Source organism: Xenopus tropicalis, chromosome 10 (genome assembly GCF_000004195.4).
Source record: "Xenopus tropicalis strain Nigerian chromosome 10, UCB_Xtro_10.0, whole genome shotgun sequence".
NCBI classification, from domain to species: domain Eukaryota; kingdom Metazoa; phylum Chordata; class Amphibia; order Anura; family Pipidae; genus Xenopus; species Xenopus tropicalis.
In genome coordinates this window covers 10858192-10872215 of record NC_030686.2, presented here as the reverse complement: position 1 = coordinate 10872215, position 14024 = coordinate 10858192, and the positions used below count along the sequence as shown (strand labels likewise).

Sequence of the window (14024 nt, the reverse complement as noted above, 5' to 3'; positions counted from 1 at the left end):
GAACTACAGCTCCCACAAGAATAAGCCTCACAGTTACTTCATAAGGTTTTGTTAGGTCATGTACTGACCCTATAGTAAAACCTTATGATGCAAAATGTATTTTCTTCCCCATCCAGGTCAGTGTCGGACACCCATCTGAAGTTGATGAAATCTTTGATGCTATATCCTATAGCAAAGGTGCCTCTGTCATCCGCATGCTACACGATTATATTGGGGATGAGGTAAATACTCCTTCCTTCTTGAAGACCTGCACACACAATTACAAAAATAAAATATTAAGGTTACATTCAAGGATATTAAATATTCTTTGGTTTAATTCTGCTTTGACATAACTGAATGTACTTAATATGTTAGTGTTTTTTGGAAGAAGCGCACCTTTTTTTTATTTAATCTAGCATCGTCAACATTATTTTATATTAGGAATGTATTGAATTTCAAGTTATTGGATTTAGGCAAATATTAAATCCAGAAATAATTTTGCATGAATCTGAATTAAAAACCTATTTTGAATATTTTTTCAAAAAACTGATCCTGGATTAAGAGCATCTCTGTATAGTGGCATCTGTAACCATAAGGAAAACACAACCAATAGCAATTAGGGTGGCTGCTGTACACTCTAAATAACAAGTAAAAACAGTTGAAAGGACCATGGCTACTAAATAGTATTTGCCCCATATTTAATAAAAGCATTTGTTTGGTTTCATAAAAGCAACCCACTGGGCCCTGACTTCATGGCATTCTAGTAAGTCTCCAAGCCTTGCTGTCATGTAGAGGGGATACAGTTAAGCTAAGGAAAGTGTTTCTATCAGCAACCGCCCATCTTTCAGCTGTTTGGAGATGTGCTAAGAGGGATTGATGATGCCACTCATTTTATATTATCCCCATCATTTTCTTAATTTTATAATCATTCAGACAGGGGTATAAGAGCTGTAACTCGGATATAACCACAGGTATTTCATATTCTAAATAACATCCATACCCATGTGATGTTGTGTAAATAGTGTGTTGTGTTTTATGTTAAAAGTTGGTTACAAATGGGAGAACAACCCTTGAAAGATATTTTACACTACAGTCACGCTTCCTGCCTAGGTATTCATAGCATTGTGCAAGTGCCTGGAGGCACCTGAATAGTTTGTCGTGCAAGCTGTATGAGTTGGCTTAGTTTTGCCTTTTGCGGGTCTGTTGATTAACCCTGTAAGTGCCTTAAAGGAATTTACATTTGTTTTACTCTTAACAGTTACAGGGTTGTCCGTTCTGCTGGAGAGGTGATTGTGTGTTTTAAAACTTAAGGTGGCCATACACATAGCGATTCCAATCTTTCATGTGACCATTGGTCGCAGGAAAGATCGTTCCCACCCTCCACTGACGTTCAGGACTGAATCGTCTGATTTGGAGGTAGAAACAATAGAAACTCTACCTCCACCTGGGGATTCAGCCCTGAACATAGATTTTTCTTGGGCGCCTTCAATGGTGCCCGATCAGATCTTTTGACCTGGCCGATCGAGGAGTCGACCGATATCCGCAGTCTTCTGCGATATCAGTTGCCTCTTCGAGCAGCCATACATGCACCGAATATTGTACGAAACGAGGTTTCGGAAGATATTATCTGTGCATGTATGGCCGGCTTAAGAGCTGATCGTACAACTGGTTGATCTTTAAACCATTCAGGTACCTTTAGGTCTCATAGGGCCATACATTTATATAATTACCATCCATTAAATACACGTATATACTAAACTTAGAACTTACCAAAATAAAAACTGATATGGTGTAAAACAAAACACAATTTTCACAGTGAGCAGATGTCTTCCATTTTATAGGACAGTATCCTCAAAAATAATCTCTAATCTTGTTGGCAATTAATATGTGGTGCTGGTTTCACTTTGGTCTTAAAATTAATACAATCTGTAAAAATGGCCCATGGAGCTCCCTATAGATCCTCCTATAGTCAGCCTAGCTGGAAGTGTAACGGATGGGCGTGGCTAAATTCATTGGCACTATTTTTCACACACTGTCCCCTTTAAAAAATAGAATGGTTTGAGGGGAACATTTAATTTTATTTTGAAAGTCACTTTTCTGCTTTAATAGGGAGGTCAAATCAAAGTGTTCTCCTTTCTTTAGCTAGCCATGCATACTAAGGTCAACTTGTTCAGTGTTGTAATAAAGGGGATGATCCTATATTAATAATTTGTATTAATTAACAGTAATAACAAATATTAACACATATGCAGGATCAATGATTAAACATTCTGATAAACAGTCAGCAATGACTTACACGCACACAAATAATAGAATCAAATAGATTTACTTATCTTTGTATGATGCCAGTTCTGCATCAATTCAGCACAATCGGGGAGCCCCACAACCTTTGGTGCAAGACCTTCAGGTTCCCAATAACCAAGGGATGATCCTAATGTCCTGGCACTCGTTCTGGAGTCCTAGGGGATACATGGTGGAGACTCCCTTTTATACCAGAGTTCTTAGCAAATCCTCCCAACACTAAAGGTCCCCATACACGGGCCGATAGTAGCTGCCGATATGGGTCCTTTGGACCGACTCGGCAGCTAATCAGCCCATGTATGGGTACTTCCGACTGGCCTGCCCGACCGATATCTGGCCTGAAATCGGCCAGATCTCTATCGGGCAGGTTAGAAAATCTAGTCAGATCGGGGACCGCATCAGCTTGTATGCCCGTCATTATAATTTGATTGTTTGGCCCTGGGGAATTACCCTGGATTCTCCCGATATCGCCCACCCGTAGGCGGATCTGCCAGTGTATGGGGACCCTAAGTGCTGACTTGTGCAATATTATGTGCAAACTTTTGTCATGAACAAAAGATCTAACTAAACATTTTATTAACTTTGTAGGAGGCCTTATTTGTTGCTCAAATAAGTTGTACATAGAGTGTATTGTCTATCTGCTGTCTGTTTATTCCAAGGATATTTACTGGGTAACAATACCTGTTTACTGTTTACCCCTCAATATACATAGATCAAAAACATTGTACCTTGAACACTGGTCAATAGCTGTCCCAAAATCTGCTACTAACCTAAGATTTGATTCATATATCAAAGCTGGTGTGTGTGTGTGTGTGTGTGTGTGTGTGTGTGTGTGTGTATATATATAAATACATACACACACACACTACAGCATAGTGTATTTTCTATTGATTTTATAATGACACATATATATATATATATATATATATATATATAATATATATGTGTCATTATAAAATCAATAGAAAATACACTATGCTACAAGTGTGATCACTAAAGTTGGCCAGATATGTTGCCTGCTTGATTAATAGGTAGCTGATCCCCCAACCAGATATCGGGAGGCCTTTGGTTTAGCCTGCAAACCAGGTGTTACAGCTTAAATCCCCAAATAAAGCAAATCCAAATTCACTTTATGGATGAGGTTGTAGTGGCATCAGAGATTCTTTGTGAAATCCATGGTTTATATTACTAAAAGATTTCTTAAAGAAAATAATAAGACTTGTGATACATGCAGCATTGTGACCACTTTTACCCACCTGCAAATATTTTATTGACTTCCCAGGATGACCTCAGTGGTCAAAATACTGTATATGCTTTGACCCTTACAGCGCTTTGCTTTACATTCCCCATTTGGTTGTTTTTTATTCGCATGAATTAAGACAGCAAGTTGCATTCTGTGCGGCACGGTGAGTACAGCCCATTGGGAAGAGTGGGCTGTGTTAACTCATGTGTTCCCTTGCGGTGGAACACAAAAAAAGCCACCACAGGATAAACCTCAAAAGAAAGGATAAAGCCCTTAAAGATTGGATTAAGAAAGTTTTGCATTCCAATGGTAAGAGCAGTAATTGTATCATATATGACTGCCTAAAAACAGTTTATTTAGGAAACTACCCAGACAGTAATTCTAGAAAACGGAAATATTTCAAAATGGAATTTTGGGGCTAGCAGTATTCCTTTGAGTGTTTTTACAACCCCATCATGAAATTCTTGTCTTGCTTCATTCTTGAAATGTTCATTTAATTAGATGGTTAAAGTAAACCTGAACTTGATCACATAGTATATATCTGTGGTAATATTCTAAAGGGGAAGTCCACACACATGTTTTCCATATTGAAAACCTTTCAACAAATATTATCATTTAAACGATATCTAAAGGCCCCCATACACGGGCCGATAGAAGCTGCCCACTCGGCCGCTTATCGGCCCGTGTAGGGGCAGAAACGAGGGGCCTGGCCGACCTGAAATTGGGCAGATATCGGTAGGCCAGGTTAGAAAATCCAGTCGGATCGGGGACCACATCGCCTCGTTGATGCGGTCCCTGAACTGACTGCCCAATTGCCGCGTGCAGAATTCAGCCAAACTATCGAATTCGCCTACATGCCTCCCAGATATCGCCACCCGTAGGTGCCCGTGTATGGCCAGCTTAACTGTTGAGGGTAAAGAGGCACGGAGCTACCTGTTGCAGCTACAAAAACAGACAATGCTAATTATTTACAGATAATTGTCTCTATGGGGAAGATAGATCAACGGTTACGTTTGTGTGTTTTGTTTTTTTTATTTTGACACCCTACTAAAACTTAGATTGCCCCCTTACTTTGTTTTACATTTTGAGTGATGTGTAGTTAATAAGGGTTATTCTTTTATCACTGTTGCAGTAACTGCCTGAAAGCGCTGACACCTACCTTTTTCTGCAGGATTTTCGCAAGGGCATGAATCAGTACCTCACTAAATTCCAGGAGAAGAATGCTGCCACAGGTACGCAATGCCCTTATTGTTTTTCCCCACAAGTGTCCAGCTCACCATATATTTGTTGATTTTTCTGTGCTTGCTCAAAATTTAGCCAGTACTGTTTCTCTCTACAGAGGATCTCTGGGAATCTTTGGAACAGGCCAGTGGGAAACCCATTGCTGCAGTAATGAACACCTGGACTAAACAGATGGGCTTCCCCCTTATATGTGTGGAATCAGAGCAGGTACTTCAATTTGCAGATGTTGGTTCACAGCAGGCATCTCTGAACACTGTCTGAGCAAGGATTGGGTGTAACTTACGGTACCTGTACCACTTATCTTGCAGAAAGAAGATTCCGTTGTCCTGAAGCTTTCCCAGAAGAAATTTTGTGCCAGTGGAGCTCCTAACAGTAAGCACTGCCAGTTAGGAAAAACATTCTAGTTAATATTTGTATTTTTAGGTAATGTAGTCAAGGTAATATTTTTTTAAAGGTGAATTTTTATTGAGTTTAAACATATATTAAACAAAAGTAAAAGACACAAACAATGCTTTACAACTGGTTGCAATGAGTCAAGGCAATATTTGTGTGGTGTGGTTGTTTTATTAGGTGGCAGTCGACCTGTTGTCCTAGGGCCTAAACTATACACACAGTTTTGTCAGCAAACGATTTTGTGGGTTGCTACAAAATCTGATCCTCACTGCTGTAATGTAAGTTGGATCAGGTAAAGTCAAATGGTGGTTTTGTAAACGGTCAGTTTATTTCAGTGAGAGGAAAAAAGACTTTGACGCCATCAAAATTTATCTGGTTAGATGCAGAATGCAGTGTTGCCTTCCCACAGGGCTGTTGTGTTGGAGGACAAAGCTTTCTTTTGAAAATTCTTTATTTATCATTTTGTAATTATGGGGAGGGGGTACAGAAGGAAAAAAGGGAGGGGTAGGGAGGGGAGCATTGCAAATGTTAGTCTTTACATTATTATACAGTTTCATTTTCAAGCAAGCTGTCATCAAGTCATATCTACATTTTCCATTAAGTATTCGATTGTCTATACCTTATAAATCTTACATCTAAAGTGCCCTATGTAGGTGGCTGTTTTTTAATAATGTTTTATAGTGATCTTAGATAGTCTATCCAGGGGGTCCATATTTTCCTATAGTGGTGACTTTTATTGTGTATCATGAAGGTTATTTCCTCCATTTGCCTAATATCCTCTGTGTTGGCTAGCCATTCTGTGAATAGTGGGGGGTCTATAGATTTCCATTTTCTTGGAATGATCGATTTCGCAGATTGTAATAAGTGTAACGTGAGAGGGTCTGAAATGGTGGCATTACTACGTAGGCGAACATTAAGTAGAATTAGTGCGGGGTCTCCAATGTCAAGATTGAATTTCGTAATGTGGTTTATTGCGCCCAGAATATCCAACCAGTATTGTTGTATTTTGGGGCAAGTCAGCCAGATATGTGTGTGAGTGCCTCTGTGGCTGTTGCATCTCCAGCATAAATCTGAACTGTTAGGGTACATTCTACTTAATTTTGCCGGTGTGTAATGCCACCTCGTTACCAGCTTAAAGATCGACTCGTTTGTTCTCGATGCTCTAGATGTTTTGTGCATGGTGCTGAGGATTCTGTCCCAGGTTTCCTCTGATATTTCGGTGGCAAGTTCCTTGTCCCATGCTTTACAAAATGCCCTGGGTGGTAAGGGCATGGCATTTAATAAGTACCTGTATGCTTTAGAGAGTGGTTTATTAATCATCTTTGGGCCTATCATGATTTGCTCCCATGGAGTCAAAGGTCTGTTCCATCTCTGAGGCTTATTAGCTTGTAGGAAATGATAAATTTGGTTGTAATTCCATATGTCCCTCGGATGGGGTCCCCATTTTTTTTGAATTTCCGCTAATGTGATTATTCTATTATCTTTAAGAAAGTCTTTAAGTCTGGTCGGAGGACAAAGCTTTCATGTAGTTAATACATCAGATTTTTCAATCAGTCCCATTATTTCCTGACCCACACAGCTATATCCAACTTGTAGAATGTGATTTGTCTTGTACTTGTTTTTATTTCTACCCTGCAACTGTAAGTCTTTTTTTTTTTTTTTTTTTTTTGTAAAAACAAATTAGACACAGGTTGTTGGCCTCCATCTGGACCACTCCATGTGGTCAGTGTACAGTTACTTCCTATGTTCTTGACCACTGCATACAAAGAATTGGTCTTGTTTAGCAGTATTGCTTTCTACACATGTAAAAGGGAAGAAATGCTGAAGCAGGGGAAGCCTGTAGCTAGCCATGCGTTGATCTGTTCATTTTGCAAGGTCACCAAACAGGCATCTCTTTGCCCATTTTAGCCACCGGGGCCCTGGGTGAATGATTGGAACTTGATAGCAGCTGTGCAGACCTGTCAGGCAACACTAGTAGATGTGTTTGCATTATGTTGCTGTTTTTTTTTTTTTTTTTTTTTTAAATTGGTCCTTTGAGAAAAGGTAGGAGTGGAGAGAAGTGCTATAAGGCACCTTTTAGGGGAAGCCCTTAAAGAAAAAGTACATTTACAACCCTAGGGCCTTCCCTCCTGAACTGCACCATTGTGGGCCCCCCCTTACCACCCTGTTTCCCCGTACCTGTCATTCAAAGGTAAAGAAACCCAGCATAGATGCCAGGTATGTATTTTTCCCATGTGATCTGTCCCAGGTTCATGTGCAGATGAACCCAAGCAGGCCCTAACTTCAACTGCTTGTGCTTCCGGTCGGCAATCACTAGGGTAATGACAGCAGTTGACCTGCCAACCCTGCTGCCCTACTCTACTTTTTATTCACAGCTACAGCAAACAGGGCAGCATTGGAGGTCCACAATGGTACATTTCAGGAGGAGAGCATTGCCTCTAGAGGGGACCCAGGGTTTAAAAAGTACGTTCACTCAGGATAATAAGTGTTCTTGTACGTGAGGAATTCTAGGATGGCTAGCGACGTTGGGATTAAGCTTTTGCAGGCGTTTTAAAATGAAAGCAACTTTTGTTGGTTAAAACAACTTTCACAATAAAGTACTGTGGTTAATTTTGATCATGGAAGAAGCTTAAGAAACAGGCTATGAAAAGGTTATTATATTCAGTATATCTGTAAATTGCTAAAGGAATATCTGCTCAATCTGTTTTTCTCATTTCCTTAAGCAATCTGTTGAGGGGGTTGTCCAGCCTGTCTGGTTGCTTGAGTTCTTAAGATACTCATTATCTAATAAGTCTGCAGTAAATAAGGTTTAAGCAGTTTCAAACTTTGTATGGATTATTAGGAAATAAATACTGTGTATCGTCAACTAATTACCATTAGGTAAGGTGCTATTGAATTACCTATAATCTGATATAGGAACACATTACTGTGTTCTAAAAACATTCCCCTTCCTTCCTCTGCTTCACCCATCAACCTGTGTCTGATCAATCCAGGCTAATTAACGTGGGTTGGGGAGTGGGCAGAAGAGGGCTCCTCTGGAAGAAATAGCTCAGGGCTCTTTTATAATTGGCATAGTGACACATTCCTTGTAAATGCTGGAATATACCAACTTAAATTGTACTGTCTGATGTATGTGTATGTATATGTGTATATGAAGTATTTTTTTTTTGCTTCTCACAAGTCCTGTGAGTGCGGTTTGTTTGTACTTACTAATTATTAATGTTTTGTTAAACATGCACTGTGTGCACCATTCCTGGACTTTATAGACAACAAGAGATCCTCTGTGCTTACCCATTATCTAATATATTACACCAATAAATCACTTATTTTACTTATCACATATTCACACTGATTCCTAAGTATTGTACTTTTGTTGTTTTATGACATATATTATAATCTATCCTCCATTAGCCCCTTTTTTTAGTCACTTATATAAATATTGCCCTCCTCAGGCGATGACAGTTACCAGTGGATGGTACCAATTAGCATCTGCACCAGTGAATCTCCAGCATCTGCTACTGTGAAGATTCTAATGGATAAGCCAGAGATGACTGTGGTGCTGGAAGGTGTTAAGCCACACCAGTGGGTTAAGGTGAGAAGGTTTTGGTAGCGATTATGAAATGCTTTGTTGAAAAAAGTCTTAAAGGTGGTGGTTTTACATTCTGTTTTTACTCCTGTTTGCTGGTTGTAGTTGAATCCTGGCACAGTGGGCTTCTACCGCACTCAGTATAGTACTACGATGTTGGAGAGCCTATTACCTGGCATCCGAGACCTTTCGTTACAGCCTGTTGACAGGCTGGGTTTACAGAACGACCTGTTCTCTCTGGTGAGTGTAAAGCTTTGTTTTTGCACAGTATGATGCAGTGATGCTGTAGAAAGAGGCCATTAAGAAGAGGGAAGAAAGTTTTGCAAACAGATGTTTATCTTTGACTCGTAGGCTCGAGCAGGTATGATCAATACAGCTGAGGTCCTGAAAGTTATGGAGGCATTTGTAAATGAGCCTAATTACACTGTGTGGAGTGACCTGAGCTGCAACCTGGGGATCCTCTCAACGCTGCTTTCCCACACAGACTTTCATGAGGAAATACAGTGCTTTGTCAGGGATGTTTTTTCCCCAATTGGGCAACGCCTTGGCTGGGATCCTAAACCTGGAGAAGGTAAGCATCTTCTCCAAATTGTTATGGAATATTTAAATCTTGCCCTTTTTAACTCATTCATAGCTCAAAGTGATATTTTGCATAGTTGCAAACTTCATTTTTTTTTTTTTTTTTTGTTAATGGTTTCTGTGGTAGTGTGAAATATAACTGTAAAACTATGGTTGTTGTGCAATGTCTAATATCCAGCATGCCTTGGAATACTTCTTTTTTTAGGGCACTTAGATGCTCTTCTTAGGGGTCTTGTCTTGGGAAAGTTGGGGAAGGCTGGCCACCAACCGACCCTTGAAGAAGCCAGACGACGGTTTAAGGAACATGTAGACGGACGAAATGTATTGAGTGCAGATCTGCGGAGCCCGGTCAGTGCTCTCCTCCTGTCCTTTGTATCTCTCACGCTCTTTTACCCTTTATACATTTAGAAAGTTCTTTTAATCTTGACTTCTTTTGTTATAGGTTTATGTGACGGTTCTGAAACATGGGGATAATTCAACCTTGGAGACCATGATGAAGGTTAGTGATTTTTTTTTTTTATGTACCAGTAGATAAATATATATTTTGACATGAGTAAAGACATCCAATTATTAAGCACTTGCCATCCTTACTCTTCTAGAGCATAAGTCTTAAAGGAGACATATTGGGTTGCCTTGTCTCCTAGAATTAAATACAGGTATGGGATCAGTTATCCGGAAACCCGTTATCCAGAAAGATCGGAACTACAGAAAGGCCATCTCCCATAGATTCCATTATAAGCAAACAATTCTAATTTTTGAAAATGATTTCCTTTTTCTCTAATAATAAAACAGTACCTGTACTTGATCCCAACTAAGATGTAATTACCCCTTATTGGGGCAGAACAGCCCTATTGGGTTTATTTAATGGTTAAATGATTCCCTTTTCTCTGTAATAATAAAACAGTACCTGTACTTGATCCCAACTAAGATATAATTACCCCTTATTGGGGGCAGAACAGCCCTATTGGGTTTATTTCATGGTTAAATGATTCCCTTTTCTCTGTAATAATAAAACAGTACCTGTACTTGATCCCAACTAAGATATAATTACCCCTTATTGGGGGCAGAACAGCCCTATTGGGTTTATTTAATGGTTAAATGATTCCCTTTTCTCTGTAATAATAAAACAGTACCTGTACTTGATCCCAACTAAGATATAATTACCCCTTATTGGGGGCAGAACAGCCCTATTGGGTTTATTTAATGGTTACATTATAACATTTCTGTAGTACAGTTATGGGATCTGTTATCTGGAAACCCATTATCCAGAAAACTTCTAACAGAAAGCATGTCGCTCAGACTCCATTTTAATCAAATAGTTAAACCAATTTCCTTTTTCCCTGTAATAATAAAACAGTACCTTGTTCTTGATCCCAACTAAGATGTAATTACCCCTTATTGGGGCAGAACAGCCCTATTGGGTTTATTTAATGGTTAAATGATTCCCTTTTCTCTGTAATAATAAAACAGTACCTGTACCTGATCCCAACTAAGATATAATTACCCCTTATTGGGGCAGAACAGCCCTATTGGGTTTATTTCATGGTTAAATGATTCCCTTTTCTCTGTAATAATAAAACAGTACCTGTACTTGATCCCAACTAAGATATAATTACCCCTTATTGGGGGCAGAACAATCCTACTGGGTTTATTAAATATTTAAATTATTTTTTAGCAGACTTAAGTTATGGAGATCCAAATTACAGAAAGATCCCTTCCTTATTGAGAAAACCCCAGGTCCCGAGCATTCTGGATAACAGGTCCCACACCTGTAATAAGAACTGCCTGCACCGTTGCTGGAGTGAAATGTTTTGTGACACCGGGCTATCTAGTTACAATAACATATAAGAATATGTCCATCCAGATTTGATTTAAATTACAATTTGCTCATTATAAGGTTGAAGGGAGTTTACAGGCAGCGGGCAGGTCAGCTTTTGTAGAAGCTGTTAAACACTGAAGAAGTTGTGAAAATAAAAGTGCTGGGAGTAATAAATGGGATGCAGTTGAACTTTAGCATCATAGAAAAGCTGTAGCTTCTCCTACTGACAAGAAATCGGAGAGTTCATTACTGTTCGGATGAAAAAGGATTAAAGGAAGGCGTGTGGATACCTGCTGTTTTAAGGAAGCTAACACTTTAATCAGTCTGGGAGCAAAGCGACTCGGGTTCTGTTGCAGTTCTGCTTGTTACTCACATGATTGTATTTTTCTGGGGAAGTATAAAAAGGAACTCCCATCACTATGGGAGTTCCTTTGTCTCAGATGTCCAAAACAACCACGTTTCCAGTGAAATACCATTAATGAGCCCAGTGATGCATTTCTTTACTGGCATGCCTTCTTTTGGCTGGGACATTGGGAATGCAGAGCATATTTTAGATTATGATTCATTCACTGTAGCATTCACTACAGTACTCTTCTAAACTTTCTCAACTTCCCTTTTCAGTTCATTTTTACTTAAAGGAATACTGTCATGGGAAAACATGTTTTGTTTTTAAACCCATCAGTTAATAGAGCTTCTCCAGCAGAACCCTGCATTGTAATCTGTTTTTCATAAACACTTATTTTTTTATTTTTTTTTTTACTTAGTTTTAAAATGTCACGTGGGGCTAGCCATATTCATTTCCCAGGGTGGCACAGCCATGTGACATGTGCTCTGATAAACTTCAGTCACACTTTACTGCTGCGCTGCAAGTTGGAGTGATATTTCCCCCCCCCTTCCAGCAGCAGAACAATGGGAAGGGAGCAAGATAGCAGCTCCCAGTAGGTATCAGAATAGCACTCAATAGTAAGAAATCCAAGTCCGGCTTGGGACTCCTCCAGTTACATGGGAGTAAGAGAAACAATAGGTTAGCTGAAAGCAGTTCTAATGTGTAGCACTGGCTGAAAGCTCAGACTCGGGCACAATGCACTGAGATGGCGCCTACACACCAATTTCTCTTACGTCTAAGGGGGACACAGGAACAGTGGGGTAAAAGGTCCCTCCTACAAGGAGGCAGGACACTGCAGTGATGTCAGAACTGTTGCTCCTCCCTCTCTCCTTTTACCCCCCTTGCTTAGCCAACAGAGCTCAGTTTTTCAAGTGTCCTTGCCACAGGAGGTTAGGACTGGCCTATAGAGAGGCCCTGCACAAGGACAACATCGGTCAGCGATTAGCGCTGACAACAGGGGTGAGACCAGAGTCAGTAACCCTTCTGCGCTCTAAGTGTCAGCCCCCCCCCCCCCGCGGGACTTCCCACTCTGCACAGCACTAACCTAAGTGTTTGACTGAACGCTGATTCAAGCGCTTCCCTGGAACAGAGCTGGGCCCCCCGGACAGCTGGAGACGAGCGCTTTGCCTAGCTCTCCTCTACCAGGTAACAGGCTTCTCCCTAGCTCCCTGCCTTCAGCCACTACGCGCGAAGCGAGTATCGCGCGCGCGCGCATAATGATGACGTCACGAGCACGCGCCTAACTGGTGCGCACTCGCGTCGGAGGGGGAGTAACGGCTCTTCGCGCCATTACTATCGCGCGTCACTGGGGTTGCGGTCACTCTCCTTGGTGCGCTCCACATAGCCAGAGGCGAATTCTGCTCTGATACAGCACTGCTGATTCTCCTTCTCTCCTCCACTGTTTGCATTAAGATCCCAGGTGGCAAGTATACTTCTATACCTACACACATGGCTGAAGGCAGGGGGGACCTATTTGCTAAGGGAGGCAGGAAAAATTCACCTATGATGTCATTTTTTGCCTGCACTAAGTGCCTTAATAAGTTTAAGGAGGGCCAATCTAGCCCACTTTGCCCTGACTGCAGCTCGCACCTCAATCAGGCTTCAGCCTCCCATGAGAGTGTCTCACAGGGCCCCATTGAGCAGCCCATAGCAGGTCCTTCCCCTGCAGGGGCCCCAATCGCACAGGCCTCCTCTGATGTGCCAGCATGGGCCATCTCATTATCTAATTCCCTAGCAGGTCTACAGTGTATACCTCAATTGGCTTCCACAATTGACAAAATGTTGGAAAAATTGTCCGACATTCCAGCACCCTTAGCTAAGCGCAAGCGTGATATTGGTAGACCAGACCCGACCCTGAGGGTCTTCTAGCCCACCCCTATCTGAGGATGAGGCTAGCGAGGGAGAGGTGTTCTCCTCAGCACACTCTGACTCCGATGGGGCAGAGAGCACCCCTGATACTTCCTCTAATGTTGACCACCTAATTCGGGCGGTTCTGGAAGTATTACAAATTGAAGACGCAGACTCTGCCCCAGGTAAGACTAAGAGTCTCTTCAAAAAGCACCACAAGGCCTCGGCCTTCTTTCCAGCCCATGATCAGCTACAAGCATTGATTCAGGAGGAGTGGCAGTCACCTGAAAGGAGGTTTCAGGTCACTAGACGCTTTACCAGACAGTACCCCTTCCCTAAGGAATTCATTGACAAATGGAGCGTACCACCCGTAGTCGACGCCCCAGTGTCCAGACTATCCAAGGCCACTACCCTTCCAGTCCCTGATGCTTCGGCATTCAAGGACCCTACTGACAAAAAACTTGAGGGTTTCCTGAAGGCCGCCTTTTCAGCATCAGGCTCAGCCCTTCTGCCTATCCTCTCTTCCGCCTGGGTTAGTCGGGCTATTGAGGCGTGGGCTAGTTCCCTACTAGAATGTACACAAGACGCCTCCAATCCCACACAGGCTTCGCAGTTAATTTCCTACATTTTAGAGGCTAATGCCTTTGTC

General features: G+C 41.3%; 1 protein-coding gene across 1 annotated transcript in view; it reads left to right on the top strand.

Moving 5' to 3' along the window:
* npepps (aminopeptidase puromycin sensitive) overlaps positions 1 to 14024 on the top strand; it is a 43774-nt gene that overhangs the window by 18593 nt on the left and 11157 nt on the right. The window contains 9 exon segments of the mRNA NM_001079222.1: positions 117 to 221; positions 4695 to 4755; positions 4863 to 4972; positions 5074 to 5137; positions 8611 to 8750; positions 8850 to 8984; positions 9096 to 9315; positions 9529 to 9671; positions 9766 to 9822. Coding sequence (NP_001072690.1) covers positions 117 to 221; positions 4695 to 4755; positions 4863 to 4972; positions 5074 to 5137; positions 8611 to 8750; positions 8850 to 8984; positions 9096 to 9315; positions 9529 to 9671; positions 9766 to 9822 — 1035 coding nt within the window.